Here is a 25,656-nt window from a genome sequence, read left to right as displayed (position 1 = left end):
GGGTTTCGGGGGCTGCTGGTGAGTCTCAGCGCCGTGCAGGGGTACCCAGGCCACGCACGGGGTTACGCACAGGGATCCACGTCCTCGGGGCCTGTGGGTTGGGGTCCACCCCAGCTCCACAAGCGAGGAGACCAGGTCCCAGGCTGCTGAGCTGGAGCAAGAGGAGCAACCGCCTTCATCTGCTTTTCGTAGGAACGGTCTGATGGGCGCAACCGCCTGCGGATGGTTTTAGCAGATGTGTCCTCCCGTCAGGAAGGCCACAAGACCTTGGGAATGGGAGATCAGTGGAGTCACTGAGGGGATTGGGTGGGGAGATGAGGGGTGGAGAAGTTTCAAGAAAGTCACACAGAGGGACACGGCGGGTGTTGGTGTGGGCACATGGTGGGTGGTTGGGTGGGGACGTGGTGGGTGGTTGGGTGGGGACATGGTGGGCTCGTGGCTGTGGCAGGGGAGTGCCTGAGGGAGGAAGGGGCTGCCCGCGGGGCGGGGAGCGGGCCAAGGAGCGGGGTGCCGGGCCGCGGCCAGCCCGGCCGCCGGGGCAGCGCCTGCCCGCCCGGCGGGGGCACCACCGAGCCGCTCGGGCCCACGGAGCCGCTCCGCGCCGGCGCTAGGACCCGGCAGAGCCTCGCCGGCCGGCGCGGGAAGGGCGGGGTCTACCCGTGATGAGCAGCCGAGCCAATGAGCGCGGGGGCCGCTGCCGGGTTCATTTACATTCCGGCGCGACGCACCCAATGAGCGTGAGAGCTGCCGGCCGCCCCGCCCCTCCCCGCCGCCCCGCCCGCCCGGCCCAGGCGGTCGCGGCTCATTCGGAGAATGGCCGCGGCCACGGCGTGCGGCTCCCCGCCTCCCCGCCCGCCCCGCGACCAGCCGCCGCCGCCGCCGCGGAAGCGGGGCGATTCCCGGCGGCGACAGGCCGCGCTCTTCTTCCTCAACAACATCTCCCTGGACGGCCGCCCGCCCTGCCCGCCCGCCGAGAAGCCGCCGCTGCCCGCCGGCCCGGGCGATGGGGAGGAGGCGGCGGCGGCGGTGGAGCCGGCCGGAGCTCCCCCCCCGCGCCTGCTGTCCCCGCTGCCCGCCTGCCAGCCGCCGCCCGCCCTGCTGCTGCCCGGCGTCCCCCCGCTCGCCGCCGCCGCCGGAGCCAAGGGGGAGGCGGACCCTCCCCGCGGGGGCATCTTCCTGCCGCAGCTGCTGCTGGGCGGCCCGCTCTGCCCGCCGCCCCCGGCGCCGCCCGCCCTGCCGGGGATGCTGGCGGCCGCCAAACCGGGCGCCCCGGGGCTGCTGAGCCCCACGCAGAGCGCGGCGGGCGGCGGCTTCGCGCTGGAGGCGCAGCGGCAGAGGTGAGTGAGGGGACGGGGCACGCCGGGCCAGCCCGCACCCCCCCAACACCACCACACCCCCCCTCCCTTCCCCGCCTCGGCGGGGCCGCCCTGACCCCGCGGGGCGTGAGAAGCGGCGGGACCCCCCGGGGCTCTGGGAAGAGCCGGACTTTCCCAGGGCCCTCGGCCGGCCGGCGGCTGCCGGGGGGGGGGGGGGAGCGGAGCATGGGAAACGGCCGCCCCCGGGGACAGCGGCCGTGGGAGGCGGCGCCGGCCCCGCTGGCCCCTGGCCCCGGGACGGGAGCACCTGCCCCGGGGCAGCGCCGCCGGGGGGGTGGGGAGGGGGGTGTTCAACCTCGCAGGCAACCGGGGAGCGCTGGGGGTGCGGCTCGGCCCTGGGGAGGGACGGCTGCTTCCGCGGGGGGTACCCCCGCTTGCGGGAGGGTCTGGTGAGGGGGATCCGCAGAGCGTTTCACCGCTTGGAGTCTGGCTGCAGCCCTGCGGTATCCCGGACCCTGCCTCCTGCTTTGCCCCAGCCCGGTTTTTGCATTTTTCTGTTTCCAGATGAAGCCGACAGAGTCACTGCTAGGTAGGACGCTTCTTCCTCCGTGTAACGGCCACACTGCTGATGCAGTTGCCTTCTCCTAACCTCTGCTGCTTGTCTGTGCAGTAACTCTGGATATTAATAAATGCTTGTGCGCTGGGAACTTTGAGTCAGCCGCAGGGGAGGATGTTCTGGCCTTCAGTGCAGGATTACCGTTGCATTTCCAAAGGACTTCTGTCAGCCCGAAAGTGTTGGTTTTCTAAGCGACTGGAAGGCGCTCTGGCTCAGGTCTTGGGGATGTGAACTGAAGGAACTCTTTTCAGGCTGTTTCTTGCATAAACAGCTTTGTAAAGTGAGCTGGCCCTCTGAGCCTGCAGATAGGCAAAGCCCTATCAAAGGCTTTAAGTCTCCGCGGTGTCTGTAGTGGCTTCCAGAGCTTTGTTAGCGAACTGAAATAGAGATGTTGTCTGTGCTTTAAAGCCGGGGAGCTTTGCTACGTCAGTTGATGGTTGTTCCTTTTCAGCGGGTGGCTGGCAGTGGAGGTGTCCTGTGTATCCCCAGGAAACGGCTGCTTGGACGTTCGAGTGAATTTTGAGAAGTAGCTGTTTGTCAGTCAGGTGTGGGGGCCCTCTTGTGCGTCGTCCCTCCTGGGTTTTTTCCTTCTTGAACTGTCATTTACCACCCGTTGCTTCTCTTGCAGTGGAAAAGACCTTTCTTTCCTTTCTTCTTGGAGAATTTGAAGCCGGGCCTGCTAGATGGATGCCCGCTACGCACAGATTGCACTGTTGTATACCGCTTGTGGAGCAGCAAAGCCTGAAGTGAGGGTGTTGCTGTGGTACAGCTCCTTCCTAGCACTCCTGCTCCACCAAAGCCAGCGCGCTGGGCGCTGGGCAATTCGTTTTATTGCCTTAATACTGTAGGTAAAGCTCTTGAGGGCACGTTTTGCATCAAGAGCTTGACAAGCACAGTTACCTCTGTGGGTGTGACATTTCAGCGTGCCTGTGAGTACCCACTTCTGGACTGATGGAGTTTGTGTAAATGATTCAGTCCTTCCCAAGCCAAGTCAGTAGGATGCTAAGCAAGTATTCGTAGGATCTTCTCATTTGATGTCCTTCCTGCCTCTTTGCTCAACATCTGATTTTAGATGTTATGTTCCGCTACAGTAACTCTAATCAATCCACCTGAAAAGAATGATAAATCAGAAATAAAAGATAGAGAAGTATGAGGATGTAATCAAGGGAATGAAAGGGCTTCTGTCTGACAGAACAGACTGCGATTTTTTCAGCTTGAAAGAAGTGGCTGAAAGGGTATATTGTATCACATTTATCATTTTGTATAGTACTTACAAGGGTGATTTGCAGTGAGAGTTCATGTATTTCTTGTCTTTAAAAGGAGCAGAGAACATCTGCTGAAACTATCAGGCAGAAGATCCACATCTTTACTTGGAGATATACCCATCTTCTGACAAAATGACAGTTTTATGCTGCCTGTGGGGATGTGTTAGACCCACTGTATCTCCTCCTAGTCCTGCTGTAATTACAGTTTCACCTTTGACTTGCAGGGTGAGGGATCTAGAGCACTATTTTTTTTTGCTAGGCGGTTCCATGTTTGCTCTGTGACAGACATCCCTTCATCTCAGCAGAACAGTGGCATCTCCTCCTGTCACAAATACAGGGGTGATTCGGGGACTTTCTTTCCTGCAGGACGGTGATGGTTATGCTGCTTTCCCTTCTGTATGTGGCGTGCTGCTTGAAAAATAAGATTCAGAAATCACTGAACAATCACAGAATGGATTTCCTTTTATTGAGACTTGGGAATTTTGGTATCATTTTCTATGGTAATGTTGCTACTTAGATAGGTTAACTGTGTGTGTCGTGCAAATACACAGGCATATGGAATCACCAGAGGGAAGGGGGAGGTGGAATCTGTGCTGCGACTCTGGACATCTACTCTTTGGTGCCCACTTAAGGCAGCTGCTCTCCTCAGAGTCCTTTTTTAGTCACTGTCAAGAGCTGCTTTGAATTGCCCTCGGTGGAGCCTCCCTTAAATGCACCAGGAGCACAGGCTGAAGGGTCTCCAGATTTGCTCCATCCGTGAGCGGTGACGGGTGCCGCCGCAGTCCTGTGCCGTGACGGGGATTTCATGGCGCTGCACCTTGCCTCGATCCATGGAGATCACTTTATCTAGAACTGGCCGTTTCATTGGGCAGGGTTTTATTACAAAACTCAATCTCATTTGACTTGATTGCGAAGTTGCAAGAAGCCGATGAGACCAGCCAGCGTAGCTCGGGGCAGGTTGTGACGGCACCTCTGCTGGAGTTGGTGGTTATTTATTAGCAACAGGCAGGATCTTCGGTATGGCCCAAGGAATCGGTGATCTGCTCAGCTGATGTAACGTGGAGTTTCTTGGAGCTGCTTGGTAGCTGTCAGGTCCTTTAGGATGGAAACTTCAGCGGTGCACGCTCCCTCGGAGGCACCATTCAATCCGGATGGTTTCACTGCTGCTGGCTGAGCATTATAAACTTAATGACTTTAACCTTCTACTTTTGTTTTCCTAAGGAGTCTTCTGTTTACAGGATCTTAATTTACAATGCTGTGTTATACCAGCTTGCTTAATCTGAGTGCCATCCCTCCTCCCTTCTCCTATTCCATCTTGCTCTGTTCTTTTGTTCTTTCAAAGAACAAGCCTCACAAAAAGCAGTGCAGGGAGGCAGCAAACAGCGAACAAATCGGCATTCACAGATTTTTAATGAATTTCTGCAGCTGGGTCTGAGAGTGGCAGAGCTGTCTGGGGAAACACAGATAACAGAGGGCCCTGGAAATAGCCAGGTTATGAAAGCTTGAAGAATGGGAACAGCAGCTCTGAATGGCAATGCTTGTTGTGCTTCTGAGGTTTCAGTATAGTGCAGCGTAAAGCAGCTAGTTCTGCCGTATACTCTGCATTTTGCTGGGCCTGAGAATAAATACAGAGAATTTGCAACTGATGCTTTAATGTCCTTGGTGCTCGGTGGTCAGGGAGTTGAACCGAATGTTCATGGTTGCTGATAAATCAGAAATGACTGAGCTAATTTAAGTCATTATAAGGGGGGGGGGGGAGTTTAAACAGTAGTTGATAAAAGCAGAGTTGGTCCAAAGTGCTGCTGTTAAGTGTTAATTGGATGCTGGATTGCTGACATAGGTGTGATCAAATTAGTTCCTTGGGTGGAATGGCAGAAATGCTTGGTCAGGCTTCTATGCTTGTGATGGTTAATGTGTTGTTTTGTCCTCCTGTCAGCTTAGTTGCTGTTTTCAAGACATAGAAATATCTTTAAAGAAAACCCTATGCTAATCGGCAGATTTTGTTGAGATGGGTGAAATATAATGTTTAAAAGTCTTAGTTTTAGTTTCAAGCCTTATTTGGAATAACCTGAGCGCACATGGTGCTTTTCAGAAAGCAGCAAGATCTGTGGGAGCTAGTAAGCTTTGACCTTTCAAGCATGAACAGTAGATTGGGATGTGCTGCTCAGAGCTGAAAATGAACATATTCCAAACCTGAACTTTATTTAAGCATCAGCTGAAATGTTAGGGCTGTAGTCTCCTCAGCAAGCACAGTTTCCTTCGACAGCTTTCTCATATTTGCAACTGCAGGTGAATTGCATGTGTCCAGTATTAAATGCTTATAATTTATAGCTGCCTGTAGTATTTATTATCTGACATTCCCAGCCAAGTATATTAATCAGAAGGAGTAAGTTGTGTGCTAGCGGGAAACTTGAAGATCAGAAAATCCACGTCCTTAAATCCTGCGTGCCTCTGCGAATGGGTCTGGGTCAAACGGTCCTAGACACTTTGAAGGTTGTCTGACCTCTTCATTTAAAAGAATCCAGAGGCTTTTAAAGTAACTTTGATCTCTAGCAGAAGTCTGTACGGAATTAACTGTACCTTGCCGTTGATTTCACCAGCTTTTCAAAGCAATTTTGCAGGATCCCCAGCCATGGGTTTTGGGATGCTGTGGGAAAGGGGATGCTCTGGAAGCCCATTTCTATCTTTGCTTTTCCCTGGCTGCCAGCTTGAAGTTCTTCTCTGCAGGAGGTGATGAGGGTGGTCAGAATGATGTTGTCTTTTTTCTTCAAGTCAAGGAATCGTCAGCTGAGAGGGAAACTGCTATCAAATGAAATGTAAAAAGCTGGATAGCTTAACTTTGGGCAGGAATTGGTGGGGCTCTTTTTCAGCTCTCCAGTAAGCAAGTCCTGTAGGAGTGTTATGCCAGTGAGAAGGATATGTTTAGGTTGTTGTGGCTCCTTACCATAACTTTACTGAGCCCCAAAGTCCTTCTTGATAATTGCAGAAATGTGAACTGCCCAAACCTGTGTCTGCTTTGCCAGTTGACCAGACAGCTGTCCCGCTTAGCTGTAGATGAAGCTTCTTCAGGGCTTTTGTGTGCTCTTAGCGCCATGACTGAACCAGTTCAGAAGTTAGCAGAGATGGTAATTTTTTTTTTTTTTTTTTTTTTTTTTCAATCTCCATGAACTGTGGAATGAGGCAGGGAGGGAGGGAAAGATCTTTGCTTTCAGTATAAAGGGTAGTTCTGAACCACAAAGGAGCCCTTCTGCTCTGGGTTTGGGTATGGTTTGTTTTGTTTAGAAGGAGAAAGAAAAGGCAGAGAGGGGGGAAGTGACTCTTGCAAAATTCTCTATTAATTTTTTTTTTATTTCCTGCAGTATGTGTTTTAGTTATATTAAATCTTGACGACTTAATGTCAGCTGTCATGTGTTCCTCCTTTTTCCATCTGTCAGTTAAAGCTGTGAGGCTGTCAGGCTGAGCAAGCCTGAAGATGCTTTTGAGCCTTCATTTGAAGATTGTTCTGAAGTCTTCTGGCTCTGTAGTTTGAGTTTAAAAAATGCAGAATCTGACGTGCACGCAAGCATAATGACATTTGGATTCTTTAATGAGCACGAGGTATAAAAAAAACAAAACAGGTAACTGCAGATGGAGCGTGCTCAGCCAAAGCTACTCTGTCACGCTACTCTTCAATGCAGAGCTTTAAACTACTAACCTTTGGATTATAGCTGTTGTGTATATAATTTGCTGTGAATTATTATAGTCTATATAACCTCTGAAAAAAATGTTAAATGAAGAACCTTTAACAGGTCTCTTAAGTGCAAGAGAAGAAAAAGTGTTTCACGAGATAGCCCTCTGATTCGTGGGATGCAGTGAGTCCTTCTAAAACTAAAAGCTTGCTGCCAGCTGGCCCCGCTGCCTGGGGCTGTGATCCCAAGAGCCCTTCCCCTGGTTGTGCAGCCGCCTTCTCCATCCAGAGAAGGCTCCTCTCGGGCCAGCCCTCGCTCAGCGTGGTGGTCCCCCAGCTCGGCGTAGCCCGCAGAGCTGCCTCGGAGCTGGGTAGCCCGTTTCGTTTGCTAGCCAGCCTCAGCATGGGCTGAACTGATGCTGATCAAACTTGCTTGCTTGACAGTATGGACAGATTTGCACTTGCTCTGTTGTTGCAATTTAGGCATAAAATTTTGCCCTGGTGAGGCTACAACCTCTTAATTGTGGTTAGAGGGAATGAGTGATGTTGCAGGGGGAAGAACCAAGTGCCCATAAAAACACTGAGAGACCTCTCTAAACTTTCTTTCACTGGGTTTCCTCTGGTCGCCTGTTCTCTATTTTCTTCTTCCCAGTTAAAAGCTTCTCTCTCTCTTTTTTTTTTTTTTTTTTTTTTTTTTTTAGCTTGGGAGTTTTATTGTGCTGAAGGCTTTTATTTTAACAAGGCACATGATGAAATGTCAGCATCACCTCTTGAGGAAGTACATGAATATTTCTAGCATAATGCCCACAGTGTTATCAAGGACACACTTTGACTTTCTCTCGCCTGTTTTGGTCATTGGTTCAGTGCTTAGTGAGCAGAGTGCCAAGCATAGAGGGAACCAGGTTGGTGAGCTAGGAACACCTCCAGAAACAGGAATAAATTTGGAGAAATACAGTTACTGGTTGTGTCCTGGCACCAGCACACCCAGTCTGCTTTGTGAGAAGCAGCAGGGATTTTAGGAGTGGGCTTTAGAAGTGGGCTCTGAGCATGACAAACCTTGCATCTGGTTTGGTGGTTCTGTTGCAACAGATGGCTTTCATAATGCTTACTGGAAGGCATTATTTTATCCTTGGATTGTCTAAACGTTCTTAGCACCAAAACAATGTGATTTATGAAACATAATGAATACAAAGCTCATTTCCTAGTAGCATTAAGTCTTAATCATATGTGGTTGTGAATCAGCAGTGAAGTAGCAGCCGCTGTGAAAAGTATCTAATTTCTTTCCTCGTTAGTATTTAAAACTCTCCAGGCTTACTGAGCTTCCCACTTACTCTGCCTCCACCTTCATTCAAATTATACTTCATTTCTGTTCTTTCTCGCCTGTCCTGTAGGCTGCATGATACATTTTTTCCCCTTGTGTCTGTGGACTTTACTGGTGTTTGAGGAGTGCAGGATTTTCTCCTGGCTGTTGGGGACCAGAAGGAAAGCCCTTGGTGACCCTTCAGTTTTGCAAACAAACCTTGAATAAGAACACAAAGGTAAAGGAATTGAGCCTCCTCCCTCATCCTGAGGTCTCACAGAGGGGCCTGCTCTGAAGCATAAAAGTACTTTCCATGCTTATGTGGCTAATTTGATTTTACTCTTTAAAATTAATATTACTGGAGGAATAACTTAAACTAGCCCTGCTGTGAGACTTGTATTTATTCTCTGGCAGTTGGATACTTAAACAAATGTCAGAACAAGCTCCTTGGATGGTGGCATGCAATCCAAACTGTGTGTTTGTGGTGCCATAAAACAGTGAGTAGCTGACTTTGTAAAGAAGGAGCACGTAGCTGTATGCTATTGGTTATGCAGGGTGTCTTTTCTGCCACTGCCTCTCATTGAACATCAGAGCTGAAACCATCCATGAAAATGGCTTGCCTGGTGCTGGGCACTTCATGGTGTAGATTCTTCATTAAAGTAATTTGTTTCACCAAATATGTGGATTTGATGGTGATTCAGTATAAATGTCTCTGACTTCTTTTGGCTTTAATTACTGAGAACTCGTTGCTACTGGTGAGCTGTCCTCAATCTGCTTTTGAGCAGGAAACTCAACATAAGCACCAAAGGTGGTAGGGCACGGGGCACTGATAGGAGAATAGGGATGCTCACAGTCACACACTCTGAGATGCCAGCCTGAAAACACTAAATGTCTCTGGGGCTGCATAAGTAATGGCAGTTGCGAAAAAGTAAGCTTAAAAAATTAGAACTGGTTTTCTTAATCCCTTGATGCCAGTATTTTACCGAGTCAAACCGAAGCACGGTTCATGTCTGGTTGTTGACTCGCCTGTAAGGCAGGAAAATGATATAGCTTAATCTTTAAAATATGGCTTGGCAAAACAAATTGGACAGGTACGTCTTCCTATTGTAAACAGAATTTGGGATCTGGATTTCTTGTGCAAATTACCTTTGGCAGTTGTTACTAAGCTAGTGCTTCCAAAAACCAATAAATTATTTTTGTCCCTGTTATATTAGTAACTCGGTCCCTTGATGCCAGTGGTTATACTGAGGCCTGTAAAGGACCTTACAAAGGGACATCATATTAAAATAAAACTCTTTGAAGTGAGAAATAGGAAACCAAATTTTATTAGCCTCTAATTTACTCAGTAATTAAAAATCCTTGACCTCCCCCATTCCACCCATCTATTAGCAGTCCGTATGGGTAAAGAGCAGCAGAGGATAGGAACCTTGCTGCTAATTTTAGCCCAGTGCCCGGGGGCTGGGTGCCTGCGTGGGTGCATGCAGTGTGGCATCCTTCCCCCAGCAGAGGGGCGATGGATGTGACTCCATCAGAAACAAATCCGCCCTGCTGGTCCCTTTGGCTGGAGGAGGTCTCAAGTCATGTTACTGGTCTGGCTTTTGCAGCCTCTTTGAATGCTCGTGTCTGAAATGCTGGGGTTTCAACCCCAAGCCCCAAATTAAGGTTGGCACATGGGTGATTCCCACAGCCCTTCACAAAGGGGGGGTGAGTTTACCTTTAGGCTTCCCCCCAGGGTGGTGCCGGCCTGGCAGACAGAGCCATTGGGTAAAGGAGCCCCAGGGGTCCCACACTGAGTAACCCAAGGTCAGGTGTCCCCCGAGGGATAACAGCTGGGACCCCTGGCAGGAGGGGCAGTGTCTGTGTGTGAGGTGGATGTCCTGTGCAGAGCTCCCTGCTGGGGAAGGACCTCCCGCCTCCCTGGGACTGGGCTCCAGTCAGGTCTGGCCTTTGTAAACACGGGCTGTGTAGAGATTCAGTGTGTGGCTTCCTTGGTCTGATGTGTTTGGCTTGTTGACTCGGTTGTCTCCCGTCTCTTCTATGGGAGACTGCATGTCACCATTTATTGCACCCATTGTTGGTTGTGCGGTGTCGTTGTTGGGGTCAGTGGATTGATGTCGATTATGTATAATCTGAATGACTTGTTTGTACCCCCAGCGCTCACCCATGTACTGACCCTTCTGTATCAAATACAATTTGGTTATTGGTTCATCTTTATGCTGGCTGTGTCCTTTATGCTAGGCCTGGTAACTGGCAGAACAGTGTCGCAGGGCTTGGGGATGTGAGAAGTGGTGAGGGTAAGGAGTCACGGCAGAAGATGGGCTCCGGGTGCTGTGTGGCTGCAAACAGCTGAATGCTGGTGGAACGCTGGCTGTGTTGGCTCCCAGTGCAAACCTGTCTGTGCGAGAGAGAGGTGGGGGTTAATTGGGATGAGAAGAGAATCCCTGTACAATTTTTAGAAACTTCTGATTTAACCCTTTATGAAGGAGCAAGACCAACCGGTTTGTTCGGCTGCTGTGGCAGAAATGCAGGAACCAGATGGGCAAACCAGAGAAGCTTCAAAATGGCCAAATGGCAGCTGCACGCAGGGGCGTAAGTAAGATCACTGGCCACTCTAAGGCCCATTATTAGGGGTTAAGATGGGATTCAGGAGGGCTGTTTGTTTCCAAGCTTGGAAGCAGAGCCTGGGATCTCAGTGGGGGCCCAACGGGCTGCCCTGCTGTCCCTTGGAGGACGCAGTGGCCGAGGGGCAGGTGTGGAAGAGGCTTGCCTGTGCCTGAAGCCACGTCTGATAGCACAGGGTTAGTATCTCCTTTGCATTCCACTATAATGTCTGCTAAAGAATGGTCGGCTTGGACAGTTCCCACTATAGCAACATCCTGAAACGTTACCCTTGTCTTCTTGGGTGTCTGCAGGTAGCCCAGCATGTGGGTGGGAAGGGGGAGAATACTCTTGGCAAGCCATCAGAAAGGTCACTGTCCTTCAATCTGGAGCTGTGACTTAACCAGCTTTTTCCTTTCAATTCCTAAGACAGGACATGTAGGGATTACCGGTGCTATACATAGATTGCTGTTAGCTGTGCCCTGTTCTGCTGGAACACTTAAGAGCAGTGTCAGCGTCAGGGCAGGGGCTCCTGCATGCTGCTTGTCTGTTGTTGTTTGCCCTCTGCAGAATTTCTCTGCCAGCACTTGGTGGGGCACTGGCAGGACTGGAAGAGGACAACTCTGAAGCTGGGTTTTCTCAGTGGGAAATCCATCAGAAAGGATAAATGTGTGGGCTGGCTACTGCTTCCCAGGATGGCAGTGCAACTCTGAATTTAATTTGGGGTTTTATCTGAACACAGGAGGTTTTGTGGGTTGGTTGGTTGGTTGGCTTTTTTTTTTTCAAGTGCATGTTTAGCTCATCAGGGATTTGGCAGCAGTGCTGGATTGTGTGTGTCCGTGTGTGCACATGGAGATAAGCTAAGGCATAATCCAGAATTCCTCCGCTTGTTACCCCTTATCTCTGAGCATGTGCTGCGCGTGTTTTCTCGCTTGGTGGGTCCCCTTGGAGGTGCTGGCTGTGTAAACACAGCTGCTGGTTTTAATGTTGAAGTTCTGGAAGGATCCTGCTCTGTTGGTTCCTGAAATAGTGGGGGGAAGCACCCAAAAGTGAGCTCCTGATCAAGGATGTGCAAACAGGCAACCTCTGTAGATTATCGAGGAAATATCTGGTGTTGGTGAACAGAGTTTGAACTTTCTTTAGAATACTGTTGAAATTACAGCATGCTCCACAAAGTCATTAACTTTTTATTGACTTTTTATTGTTAACTTTAACATCAATTAATATTGGATGCCTCGATTTCTAGTTGTCAGGTAGCATGTCAGTAGGGGTGTGTGTAAGGTAATTTACAGTGTGGATGTAGACTTTAATATTCTGGTTTAGTATTTGGGTTGCATTTGGCAGCAAATGCTCTGTGTAAACTACTTAAAATCCTTTGAATTCCAGTGGATCGGAGCACAAGCAAGAAGTGTTATCCTAGGTGAAGCTGCTTAGCACAGGATACATGACTTGATGTTTTTTCATCGAAACTAGCAGCTGCTGAAGTGGTCTTGTGCTGCCTTTTGTTAAAGTGTGGATTGGCTGCATGAGAAGAGCACTCTAAATAAAATATATATGTGTGTGTATATAACAATAAGTGCAGACTACTCAAAGTATTACATTTTGCAGCATACTGCAAGTACTGCACTACCTAATAAAGAAGCTCCGTACATCAGTGGTACTGAGGATTCTCTTGGTCTGCAGCGAGGGAGTTGTAAAACATTGGCTGGAGCATAGAGACAGGTTTGGGTACTCTGGCTGGGTTAGTGAGACCTCTTCATGTAGACCTTGTTTTAAGATTTTAGAGTGTCTTGCTTAGCACCTGGGATTCCTCCAAGGTGACAGCTTCACTTGAGGACAAAATATTTACAATCATAGCTAAAAATGAACTTTCCTTTTGGCAGAGTGGGGATGAGTCATTGTGGTTTTGAGTCAAGGGGCAGGATATTCCCTTCACTGCAGCAGGTTTTTACTTCCAGATATGCTCTTACAGAGCAGGTTCAGGCGTTTGTCACTCTTGTCCCTGCTACTGAGGAAGCGAGGTGGTGTTCAGAAGGTGTAACACTTCGGTTGAGTCTCCACCGTGGAGGTGAGCACACCCCCATTGCCCCTACAGCACTGTGGAGTTACTAGTGAGGGTCTAGCCCAGGCTCTTCCAATCCATCCAGTTACTTACACCAGCATCCTTTTACACAAGGACATGCTTTGTACCAGTGCCAGTTCTCATTGGTGTTAGCTGTGTTTCCCCTTTGCTCACCACACATGGCATCTGCCTCCAGCCCTGTTTCCCTCAGGAGGGGAGGAAGAGTGTGGATGTTACCAGTGCATTCACTCCAGGAGGTTTGAGATTGGCCTCCACGTTTCATGAAGGGTTTTTTATGGCAGGTTAGGTGTCAAAGTAGACTGGAGAACCATGTCTATGTGAAAGCGTTAAACTTGCCTGTGCAGTTCTTCCTCAAAAGCAAAAAAAACAAAAAAAAATTAAAAAAAAAAAATAATTTAAAACTGAAGTGCTGAGATGAAGGGCATTGAAGCTGTGCAAGGAATGTTCTTCAGTAGCACCCTTTAATAGCTGTTGATGTGTAGGAGGCAGTCTCTAGCAGTGCTGAGGGTGTTAGTCCTGTGGGAGGATTTACCTCCCTTGTGTTTACAGAAGGGGACACTAATTTTTCATCCTCCTACCTGTTTGAGTTGTGAACAGCACTGCTGAGAATCTGAAGACAATTTCCTTCCAGGGGAAAAATAAAGTTTTATACGGGAGTATAAGGTATTACAAATTCACAGAGAAGGGGCGCTAATTATATTTTATTAAGGGGATTGTAAGCAGACTTGGGGAAGAAAAAAAATATTTGTTTGGCGTTCATTCTCTCTGTGTTTGAGAATACAGAGAAAACAGTGAATTGTTTCTCATGAACTTGTAGTGAGGAACTAACCTGGGTTTCAGGAATACTCAGATTGAGGTGTTATTTTGCAAAACCTCTAGGTAATCATTGGCGTGTATAACTACAGGAGTAACTTCAGAGACCTTATTGCAGAGGCTTGCCTGCAGATCAGCAGTTTTAAGTAACATTTATTTCAGTGTGTAAGGAAGAATACCAGAACACCATCTGTTCTAAAGTGCTGGCTTTTGTGTTCCTGGTGTAGTTTGAAGCAAGAGGGGCAAGTGCTCCTGTTGCTGGTAATCTGCTTGTTGTAGAAATCTGTAACGTTACAGCAAATCCTGTGCATCAGCGATGCCGCCTGTAACGGCGATGTGCCGTGGGGAGGGAAACTGCCACGTCTTGCTGGCACAGTTTTTGGCAGGCAGCTCTGGCAATAGCTCCAAGTAGCTCAGAAGAGAAGAAATAACTTGCAAGAAGGGGGGAAAAAAGGGGTGAAAGCACCTGTTTTTTCACTCAGGCAATTTGCGGTTTTCTAGATACCATGCTTAGAAAAAGCAGACAGATTTTGTTCACCTCCTGAATTCTGGTGTATCTCTTCTGTAGCAAAAAAATAGTGTAGTTTGGTTTCTTACCCAGCTCAGGCTGGAGAGGAGGAAAGGCAAAGTCACTAGGATTAGCAGATTGTCCAGATGTTTCAAAATCTTGAAGTGCTGGACTTCAAGACCAGACTTAATCCTAAGTAGCTCTTTTTGATCTTTAACTTGAATCAACTGAAGCTCAAAATGGCTTTGCAGTATAAAATCTTCCATAGCCATTAACAAGAAATCCCATTTTTCTTGCCCTCTCCCCCCTCACACACACCCCCTCCCCTTGCACCCACCCAAGGTGCCATGCTTTTGCCTGGGTGTTGGATGTTAACTTCCAGGCGTGAGAGCCTGGCCTGGATCTGAGTGGTTTGGCCGTTCACGATGCCAGAACTCTGATGCAACTTAAAGTTTGAATTTTTTCCCAAAAGTAGATCTTCTCAAACCAGAGACCTGCAACTTCTGTCTCATATGCTGCTTCTACATTAACTCCATGGCAGTGTTGTCCATTAGTTGAGTTACGACGTCACTTTGGAAGAAAACCTTGGACTTGAATGCATGTGGCTTGTGCTAAAAATGCAGCACAATGTATGTTTAAACAAAAGCAGAAAATATGGAATCTGGTAGCTGTAGTGTCAGCATTTTGCTGGTGGCAGTTGAATCTGAGTGCATTGTTCTTATGGAAATTGCAGTCATAGTTTCACAATTCATTTGTAATTCTCTACCAACAAAGAATGACTTGACTTTGACAATAGTAATGTATCTTTCTTTGCCAAAGTCTATATTTTTTTTTCTTAAATGTAATATCCTATTACTGTTACACTAACTCACATGATTCCTACTATTATTCTTCTTACATCTTCCATTCTGGGATTTCAGATGGGTACTGAATACTCTTCGCTTCTTCTAATAACCCTCTCTGTTGTTTTCTGGAGAGATCTGTCAATTTTATTGAGCTACCATCATAGTCTCTCAGTCTGCTGACTCCTGCAGCTGGAGACAACTGTTTTCTGAATCAAGAACAGACACAGATATTTGGTCATCATACAGATATATCTGTCCATAGGTTGATATAAAATGATTTATTCCCTTGCTTTGATGGGGGGAGGGCTTTGTGATATTTCTTGTAAGATTTTAAATTAGTATTTGGAAGCTTTTTAAGGTGTTTAACTTACAGATAGGTGTTCTTATGTGTTGAAGATAGTGAATGCTTTTGTTAATGAAGTTGGTGTAAATGTGTACTTCAGGGGTCCTGGCGGGGGAGACAAGTTCTTGGCCTTTTTAGGAATTTGAAACTCTTAGTTAAGCACTCTTCCAACAAAACAAAATTTCCCCAAATCCTGCCATTTGTCCTAAGAGCTCATAGATCTGTTGCAGTTCATCAACTCGGAGGCCATGAACTAATATTGTTCACTCTTCGTGGTGTTGTACATTTTACAGAAGGCGTTTTATCTCCCAGCGCTGCTCTCTAGACTTTTTAGAAGACATAGTGGAATATGCCAGTGTACGAAGGTACTTTTTTCAAAAGCAGCATTAATCTCAACTCGTTGCATGCAGTCCTCTCCTCCCTCTACCCTCTTCCACGCCAATATCTGAGGTCCTGCATGCTAGTGCTGCCATCTGATCATACAACTGGCATGATTTTTTTTTTTCCAGAGCACTTAACAGGTGTTGTGTTTTTTCATAATTGCAGAACCAAGCATATATCTGGGTCTCCAAGACACAAAAGTTTGAAGAAGATGCACTTCATCAAGAACATGAGGCAGTATGACACCAAGAACAGCAGGTAACTTCTTGGAGAGCGAGGTGCCTCCTATACTCGGGTGAAGTAGGATGTGCTCAGGAGACTCTAGTTCAATGCAGCTAGGCATTTCATATCAGTGGGAATAAGGGGATGTCCTTGGGGTCTTGTTAGTTTTATACATACTTCTATTAAAGACAGTAAGTGATCATATCTGCTGTGTCTGCAGCAATTTTCTGGTGGTTCTGCCATCCTGCTTTGAGGAGATTAAATCATTCTCTTCTAACACCCTCCTCAACTCTAGTGCACAGAGAGGTCAGAGCTGAGGGGGATTTAACAACAACAGCTTGGTTTAGCCAAATTTTTGGCTCGTAGTTGCTGGCCAGAAGAGAAAGGGGAGGCTGCATTCATATTTATTATTAATAGAGGTGTGAGACGTCATCTAAATGTGAAAAGATTTAGATAATGTTTTACAAGGTTTATGTAAAAATTACATGGATAGAGATACATATTTAAAGGTCCTTTGAGGACCTCCCAAGGTGATGGCAGTTACTGAATGCTGGGCTTTGTTACAGAGCTTGACTCTAAGGATCTGCAAGGTCAGAGTGAAACCTCGGCTTTTGTGCTTCTTTCTGAAAATATAAAACCCATCGCAGTATCTATGTGCCTTGCAGAGCAATATAAGAAGAGTCTTGTGTTCATGTTCCATAAAAAGCTGCTTTGTAACTTCTGAGTCTTCATTCATACCCTGATCTTTTCCCATCTGCTTACAGGATAGTGTTAATCTGTGCTAAACGAACACTGTGTGTGGCTTTTTCTATCCTACCTTACGGGGAGAGTTTACGGATCAGGTGAGTCATCTAACTGCTTTGTGAAATGTCTGGTCTATTGTTTGCAAAAGATCTTTTTAAGTGAGTATGCTTGGTGTAGGTCTCCTGTTTTGCAGCAGGTGAACTTATTTAACTTTTCACTTTACATTTACACGTAAGGACAAGACCTTGCTGTCAGAGCAGTAAAATCAGACATTGCCACAGTGTCAAAGTGTTCACACTCCCAGAGAAAAATACTGGGAAAAGTAGACTTTTCTTCAGGTATCTATTCACATTTTAAAGCCCTCCAGTCCTGTGAAATCCCTGAAGCCAACTTTGAACAGATTATATTTGTTGCTGTGTAGGATTTCCTGTATTCTTAAAGCGGTCAGAAACCAACTGTCTGTAGTGCAACAAAAAACCAGTGCCAGCGAAAAAGCATACAGAACGTTAGGGAAGGATGCTGCTGCCTGTACTAGAAACCCTCAAGGTTTTATAGTGAAGTTACATCTAAATAAGTTTAAGATGCTCTTCTGTTTTTCAGCTTTAAGCCATGAATGTTACTATTTGCAATCTCAGCAAAACAAAAGCAGTTTGGACTGATTGACACTGGTTTTAGTGTTTGTACTACATTTATGTATAGAATTATCAATATGATCACTTATGAGAAACAAAACCTGCTAACTGGATGTCCCTGCAGCTTTGCTTAGTCTCTTGTGAAGTCTCAGCTGATTCTGTGGAGGTCTGTGATCTGCAAGGATACCATAGAAAACACTAATTTTATTCTAATCCACTTTTGGCAAAACAATTGTGTTGTCATTTCTGTCCTGTAGATAATTTATGGATGGAGGAAACGGATGTTTAGTGGTGGGAATTGTATTGTATGCAAATGCACTTGCCATAAAAATAGTTGATGGGAAAATATTCTCTTGCTTAATAGAAAAGCAGCAAGGTCACTGGAGCTATTTTAGAGCAGTTCTGAGCACTGTGTCGTTCTGCTTGTATGCTGGCAAGGCAGTTCTTCAACTGAAAGCTGCTTTTTCACATTGGAATATAGGTGGCAAAGCTGCATGCTGCCATCGCTGAAGCAGAGTTCTGCCAGCAGCCTTAATTCTTAATCTGAGTTTGTGTGCACAGTGGTTGGAAAATTGCGCTTGAAAGGCAAGTTTCTAATCCTGGAAAACCAGTGATATAAATCATGTTTGCTGTTAAGTGTTTGAGCACTCATGTGTTTACAAATGGTATGGTCTTATGCAGAAAGACCATATTAAAAAAGTTGACATTTGCCAAGTGTATTATTACAGATTTGAGTTAAAATTATTTGAAATCGGATTTTTCAGTTAATGAACATCTGTGTTTTGAAAAGAGTACTTAAAAATTAATGCTTTCTTGGAGATGGGATTGAGGGACTGCACTGTTCTCACATAGAACTCTGACCTGGTGGTGTTGGCTGCAGCTAGTGGATGGACCTGGTGTTAGCATAGAGGGAGCTGGGCTTATGCTGCATTTTCTAATAGTGCGTTTTCTTATCTGCATTTAGTGATCTAAAAATGGAAGGACAGAAGCAACGACATCCTTCTGGAGGAGTTTCAGTCTCTACTGAGATGGTGCTTGGACTGGAAGGAGTAGAGCTGGGTGCTGATGGCAAGGTAAGGATTTTCTTCTTTTCTTTTTTTAACAGAAGCAGGGGACAGCAGGTGGGTAAGATGGCTGCTTTCACCCCAGGAGCATTTCGTGCTGGGGCAAATCACTTAATTTATGCAGTGCTTTGCCATCCATAAAGTGAAAGATGTAACTTTTCAGAGTAGTGGAAGTTTGGTTTGATCCTAAAAGTTTGCAATGTTGGGCTTGTGGTAAAGCTTCAGAGGAGGAGGCTGTTGAAGCCTGTGATCACTTCTGCCTCTTTCTGGAGAACTGATTTGATTTTGGTACTTCAAGCAACATGCGAGTGATGTTTTGATTGAAATATAGGCAGAATTTATACCTCTTTAGTTAAATTTATATACTACCAGAATTTTACTGATGTGATTCTCCCCTTTGCCACCCCACTAAATCTTCCACAACACTTCCATACTGAAGTTGTGGAAGGAAGGCATTCCTCATCCAACTTTTCCCTTTCCTCCTGTCCCACAGTTTCAAGGTCCCCACTCCCAAACACAAACTCCAGGGGACTCAGAGCTGGAAAATCCTGCAAACAGGCTTTTCAGTAAATTTTCCCCTATAACTACTACAACTCTCCCTTTTTTTTTTAAGGTTGTGTCCTATGCAAAATTCTTGTATCCGACCAATGCCCTAGTTGTTCGCAAAGCTGACAGCCATGGTGCTGTTCCCTCATGTCGAGCTAGTGCTTCACGGAGTCTTCCTGCGTCAAGATATAAACCTGTGACAGCAAAAACGATACCAGCAACCACAGACATTGGTAAGGACAGCCGCTAGTTCTGTCATCACTTGTCCACACAGCAGAAAAGCATAAAAGGAATATACTGGCCTGAAACAATTGCAAGTGGTAAAGCGCATTATTGGGAAGGATGTGCTGCAGCTGGAAGGAAACTATTTTTATCACAGCCTAGTAAAAAGAAGGCTTGTTCATGAAGTATAAATGATAAGCCTTAGGACTGAGACTTGCACACATTCCTTAGATCCTTCGTATACCTGGCCTAGTTCTGTTTATGCAATTGAAGCTTTTCCTTGGAAATGTGAAGTTTTATATTGCTCATAAGAAACATCTGGTGTACATGGAGACAGGTGGTCAGTCTTCCTTGCGGTCTAGCCCAGTAACAAGGCAGAAGCCAGAATTTGTGATAAGAATTCCTTCTCTTGTGTAAAAGGGAAAACGTGACAACTCTGCTGTCTGTTATAGGCGAGTGTTCAGTCTTGTGCAGTGGTATTCTGTGCATATTTGTAGGAGACAGAGCACTTAGCTTGTGCTGAGTCTAAAATGGTGCATCAGGCACATGCTGGAGAAAGAGCTTGTGCGGTTTTTTAATAATACTAATACCTGACTGGTGCATTTCTGACATGCAAACATATGAATGTAGCTGCAGTTTGCCTGTACTATGGGATCTGCACTCTTAATGTTTGCTGTTTGAAAACTTTTTTTAAAGAGGAAACAGGGAGTTTAAAGCTCTGTATCCTGTGACCCAATGTGCTTTCCTCGTTCCCTCAGGAAGTGAAGCTGGGGAAGCCGCAGAGTATGATCCAAATCTTCTGGATGATCCTCAGTGGCCCTGTGGAAAACATAAACGTGTTCTCATCTTTGCCTCTTACATGGTGAGTGACTGGCATACCTGACCAGAGGAGTGAGTGAGTGCCTGGGAGATCCTCCTATAGAGAACTTCCCCAAGGAGGAAAGCTTCCTCTAGGAAGAAGTTGTGACTTTTCGAAATTATTAGGAAAAATACAAATAGTTGGGTTTGTACACTCAGCTTGTTGAGGATGAACCTCACACATGTAGTTATTTGCTTCTTGTAATCATTTGCTTACTAGTTTTTTAAAACTTTGTCTCTAGCTGAGGTTCAACTCGGTCTATTACTTAGGACATTACAGAAATGTTAAATTGTGAATAATAAAACTCAGGTTTGCCTTTGAATTAGTGTCTCTGGAAAACTTGTCTGGCTGTCAGTACTGCTCACAAGAGAAATTACAAGTTTTGCCTCTTGTGTTTCAGACTACAGTCATAGAATATGTGAAACCCTCGGACCTTAAAAAGGATATGAACGAAACCTTTAGAGAGAAATTTCCTCATATCAAGTTGACACTGAGCAAAATTAGGAGGTAAGAAACAAGCATTGACTAGTGACAACGTCGTCTACGCTGTACAAGGCTGCTTTTATCTTCCACTTGGATGGAGATAATGGTAGATCTATTAATAGTATATATGATTAAACACTAATCTCTTGTTGCCAGTTGAGCTGACTGTAGGATGACAGCCCTGTACAAGCATGTTTAGGGTGCTGAGAAAGGGTAACAGTTGGTTTTCACAGTTCCACCTAAAAGGGTTTTGTTTCACCATCTGTGGTGTACTAACAGCCAATTAACGGCGAAGCAGCATTAGCCTTGAAACAAATCCTTGTAACCTGATTGTTTGGCTGTAGCGCAGTCCCACTCTACCTGGATTGTCTTTCTGGACCCTCTGGCTATTTTCACCCCTTAATTACCAGACTCGAACTGAAGATTCTAGGATAAAGAAGAGCATTAGGTCTGGGGAGTCTTGGTAAAGAAAAGTGTTTTGTGAAGGCAGGACTAAACCACACAGAATTGCTCATCTTCCAGAAAACGCATCTGGCCGCTCGTCAGCGAGATGCACTGTTGCGCCTTCAGAGAGCTGTAATCTTGCTGGCATTACACGGCAGTTAATGCAATCAGGGCATTTTGAAATAGCCAGCTTATACGTGATTCTGCTGAATCACCAGGGCGATGTGTAACTCGGCTCCAAGTGGAAGGCTTGCTCAGGCAGAGCCTGTGTTCTGCAGTGTCCTGCATGCTCCTCTTTAGCAGTTTTCAGTAGTGTGTTTGTGCAGAGATCTTGCAGGTGTAGCACGGATGGCAGCTGTGAGAGGTAGCATCCACCATAAAGTCTGCCTTAATGCTGAAGTGAAGGGCTAGCTGTTGTGGGAAATGTGTAAACCAGCCTGCCTTCCCCCTCAGACCTGATTCTTTCTCCAGGTGTGTAGTCGACAGGTCTGTAAGCAGCAGCTGCTGTGATCTGCAGGGCTTTGATGTGGTTTTCTGTAGGTCAGAGTGGTTCACTCTTACAATATGAATCATGAACCAGTTTGGGAGCCCAGAGGGAATCATACAGCAATATCCTGTATGACAGTGAGGCAGCTAAGATGTTTATGGGCAGATGAGGAACTGCTCTTCCACAGTTGTCAGCCAGGTTAAATCAGTTTGTGCATCAGCTCCAACTTGCTGCCAGCTGGACTTCTCCAGTCTAGGATAATACTTGTCATGGTTTTCCAAATATGAGTCTTGCCCATATGTCTTCTGAGCTCGTGCTGCAGTGTTTGTAGACCATTTCATAAAAGCTGTCGTGTTTGAAAGGGTGACTTTGTTTTTTTCCTGTTCCCAGTTTAAAGAGAGAGATGCGGAACCTGAGTGAAGAGTGCAATCTGGAGCCGGTTACTGTCTCCATGGCGTATGTTTACTTTGAGAAGCTCGTCCTCCAAGGCAAACTCAACAAACAGAACCGCAAACTGTGTGCTGGTGCTTGCGTTCTGCTTGCAGCCAAGATCAGCAGTGATCTCAGGAAACATGAAGTGAAACACCTTATAGATGTAAGTCCTGAGACTTGTTTCAGGTGTTGTCAAAGCCTTCTCTCTAGCTCATTGAATAAGACAACGATTAAAGCCAAGACTTTCAGCAGTGCATGCTTGCATTTAAGACCAGCTCTTTCAGTCAGTTTTATGTCTCATTAGGGCTCTTCCTTGATTTTTTTTTTTTCTTAATTCCCTCAAACTACCCTGACTAGTGCAGTCTAATGCCCTACTGATCCTACCGTGAGGTTACTATTGCAGCTACTGTTTCTCAGGCAAACTCACGTAACTGTTGTGTGGGTGTCACGGCTGAGCTGATAAGGTGGTTTACTTGTCTGATCCGTGGCAACACTTTCAATTCTGTAGGTACAGCCCTGGCTGTGCATCACTGACTCCTGTTTTATGCTGACTTAATCTAACAGTGCATTGGTATTCTGTAGATTAACTGATTCTTTCTTCCCCTTTTTTTTTTATTACTATCATAGAAACTAGAAGAGAGATTCAGATTCAACAGAAGAGATCTCATCGGTTTTGAGTTCACCGTCCTTGTAGCTTTGGAACTGGCTCTCTATCTTCCTGAAAACCAAGTTTTACCTCATTACAGACGGCTCACGCAACAGTCTTAACCAAAGCTGCGCTCCAGCTGACAGCCAGTGGCGCTGGGGATCGCATCACTGACTGCTGCTGGTGACGTTGCCACTGGCCTTTTCTGTGCCGCTGTGTGCATCCTGCCCTGGCTACAGCTAGTTGTGAAGTCTGCAGTGTGTTATTAAACTGTCAAGGTGTGCATTATGGACACGTATGCCAAGTCTGGGGAATGGTACGAGAAGAGTTATTGAACTTTATTTTCTTTTGGACATTTAAAGCACAAATATTCACCAGTCAGCTGTCATGGCTGCTTTTTATTATTCCTTATTTATCTTTTTGGTTTTACTAAAACTGTTCTTCCCTATGAAGAATACTATGGTATTGTTTCTTTTTTATTTTAAGCCTTTATTGTATTCCTTGAGACTAAAGGAAGCATCACTTCCATTCCAGTGCACCATAAAGTTCAGATGTTTCTAAGAATCTTCTGGCATTTTTACATTAATGAAATGCATACTTTATTTTTTTAAAGATGTGCCTAAAACTGGTCTGGTACCAGTGCTTTTTAAGTTAGTTATGTTATTTAGTGGGGAACCCTGAATTTGTATAGCCATTTATTCTTTACCTGCATTGGCCTTGCATATAAGGAAAAACAATTCCAGTATATCTGCACTAACGATACACAGGGCATCTGTTCTCTACTATACTATAGATCTATAAGTAGCAAGATTGAAATTACTCCGTTCCAATTTAGTTAACTATTAATACCTTAAGAATATACATTTTATTTAAAAAGGATTGTTTGAAGATCTGTTATGAAGTATCACATGTTGAACAAGGTAGCTGCAGCAAAGCGATTGCCATCCTAATTCACTGTTCAGTGGAAGATGAGCGCTTGACTAGGAGCAATTTGCTGTCAAATGTGTCGTTAGGATTTTTTTTGGATAAAGTTTCAGTGTTCCATAGTCTGAAATAAGCACCTTTTTAGTACGACTGTATTATATATGGTCTTATGTGCTCAGAGCAAATACTTAAGTCGGTAGAGCTACTGCTGCCAAACTAAGCCAATGAAACAAAGCATGCTCAATATTTAAAATGCTACTTTTTTACTCTGTTCTTCCAAGCATTGCATCACTGTGACGGTCCTCATAAAACTGGCATTTGTTGCACATCTGAACAGCCACTTAATGGCTGGTGCCCAGCAGCGCTCTTAATGCTTATGCAGAGGTTAAAGAACTTCTTACCGTTGGCTATTCTTTCATTTTTCTTTTTTAAATATCTGGGTTGGCAATGAACTCTTGATTATATGTGGAACCTTCTGTGATATTGGCTCTTGGGTTTATTTTCTGAAGCAATATTATGATACAAGTAACTGTGTCCATTTGCAAGGAACAAAACTGATGCTTGGCTATTACAACTGAGAAATTTCTAATTTTGACTCCTAAATGAAATACTAGACCTTGTACTGAGGTGAGGGACCTGCTACCTAATATGTAAAGTAATGTAAATTCCTGTTCCTTGTATTAAATGTTGGTTGTAGCCAAAAACAAAGCTGAATCTTTGCTCTTCAGCTGTGTCTTGTCTGAAGCTAATTTGGCTTCATTAGAATTGCAGCAGACTTTACTGGAGCCCCTTCCTCTTTAAGTAGGGCTGAAAATGTATTTTTCATATGTAATAATTACAGTGACTATCAAATCTTTTGTAACTGTGTTCAGCTGTATGTAGCTTCAAGTTATTTGTGTAAAATTTAATATGCTTGTGATTTCTCTCTAACACAGAAGGACTTTACAGTCTCTAAGTGAGACAGTAGCTACTAAGTTAGACAGTAAGCTTGCCAGTTATCTTTCAAGAGGTTTAAAAAATTGCCTACTAGTTAAACTTTCTACTGAATATAACTGTGCTTGCATGCAGGAAATAGTGGTGTACTCAACACCTAGCATATAATGAGCCTTCAAATTAGCAGGTGGTGAAGACTGCTGAAGTGGTCCACCAATTCCTGAAGTCATTAGGGGAGAGGACAGAAGTAGAACTGAGCAAAGAAATTTCTTGCATGCTATCTCCAACTGGTAAAACACTTTGGCTAGTGAAATCAGAAAGTGACTTTCTCTGGGAACTGCTTTGTTTAGTGTATAAAGAGTTTTCTGTAACAAAATTAACTTTCTCACCATCAAAGGAAAAAAAAAATGCACTTTGGTTTGCAACACTTTGCAGTTTCTATTCAGTGGAGGTTTGTCTAGTTGCAGTGGGCGTTTGGGGCTGTAGTTACACTTCCAGAATCCACGGTTTCATGTCATAAATGGGCAAGCTTTTGTTTTCTCTTTCAGAAGAACAAATTAAGGAGCATTAGAGAATGCTGAATGTTGTCTGAAAGTTACTCCAAACATTGGCATGGGCACACGCAGTGTTGTTGAGCTCAAAAGCTGTTCTGGAGCACAGGCCAAAGACTCTGCAGTTGGAGCAAAGGCCGTGCCAGTGTCTTGTGGAGTGTGGGTTTGGGGCTGATGCTGTCGGATAATTTTGTTGTGGTATCTGTGCAGAAACAGTCCTTCTGCAGAGATACAGTAACTCGTGTGTGTGTAGACGTGTTGATTTTTTTTCAGTTTCTAGTGTGGCTTGCAGTCCTGTGTGGGAATATTTATCTTTTCACCTAAAAGCTGCCACCATGTGGCAAAGGACTATTACTGCGTTATCCCTTGATAAACTGAAAGCGGGACCCGAGGTAATAAATGCCGGCTTTACATTTTCACAGCCCAACTCCTCTTGCTTTGACGAGGTTTACACCGAGGGGTGGTCCAGCGCTGTGTACCGTGTGAAGATGCTGCTGGGTTGACTCAGCACGGAGAACTCTTTTCATAAGAGGCTGTACATTTTTATGTAAACAATGCTGTCTTACTCCTTTATTTAAGTCTGAGTTGTAGCCTGTTCGATTCCTCCCCCCCCCCCGCCATCGACTTGTGAAATTAAGATGCTGTGAAATAAAAACTGTTTTGGTACACGTTTTGTAACCAAACGTCTTGTTTCGGAGTGGTCTTTCGCTCTGCGGGAGGGAGGGAGGGAGG

At 45.6% G+C, this 25,656-nt stretch overlaps 1 protein-coding gene across 1 annotated transcript; it reads left to right on the top strand.

Annotated features, from left to right (window-relative positions):
- Nucleotides 1-813: 813 nt before the first annotated feature.
- On the top strand, nucleotides 814-25,582 carry CABLES2 (Cdk5 and Abl enzyme substrate 2). The gene is made up of 10 exons (XM_074920369.1): nucleotides 814-1,337; nucleotides 15,648-15,719; nucleotides 15,901-15,993; nucleotides 16,722-16,799; nucleotides 18,298-18,406; nucleotides 19,011-19,176; nucleotides 19,924-20,027; nucleotides 20,425-20,531; nucleotides 21,829-22,033; nucleotides 22,498-25,582. The coding sequence occupies exons 1-10, from the start codon at nucleotides 814-816 to the stop codon at nucleotides 22,636-22,638; spliced, it is 1,599 nt and encodes a 532-aa protein (XP_074776470.1). The 3' UTR covers nucleotides 22,639-25,582.
- Nucleotides 25,583-25,656: the final 74 nt, after the last annotated feature.

The sequence above is a fragment of the Athene noctua genome, chromosome 16 (genome assembly GCF_965140245.1).
Source record: "Athene noctua chromosome 16, bAthNoc1.hap1.1, whole genome shotgun sequence".
Classification (NCBI taxonomy): domain Eukaryota; kingdom Metazoa; phylum Chordata; class Aves; order Strigiformes; family Strigidae; genus Athene; species Athene noctua.
This window is presented reverse-complemented; position numbering and strand designations above follow the sequence as displayed.

Coding starts and splice junctions, on each gene's coding strand:
- CABLES2 (XM_074920369.1), top strand. CDS start 814: ATGGCCGCGGCCACGGCGTGCGGCTCCCCGCCTCCCCGCCCGCCCCGC. Junction 1,338..15,647: donor CTGGAGGCGCAGCGGCAGAG/GTGAGTGAGGGG, acceptor TACATTTTACAG/AAGGCGTTTTATCTCCCAGC. Junction 16,800..18,297: donor GGGGAGAGTTTACGGATCAG/GTGAGTCATCTA, acceptor ATCTGCATTTAG/TGATCTAAAAATGGAAGGAC.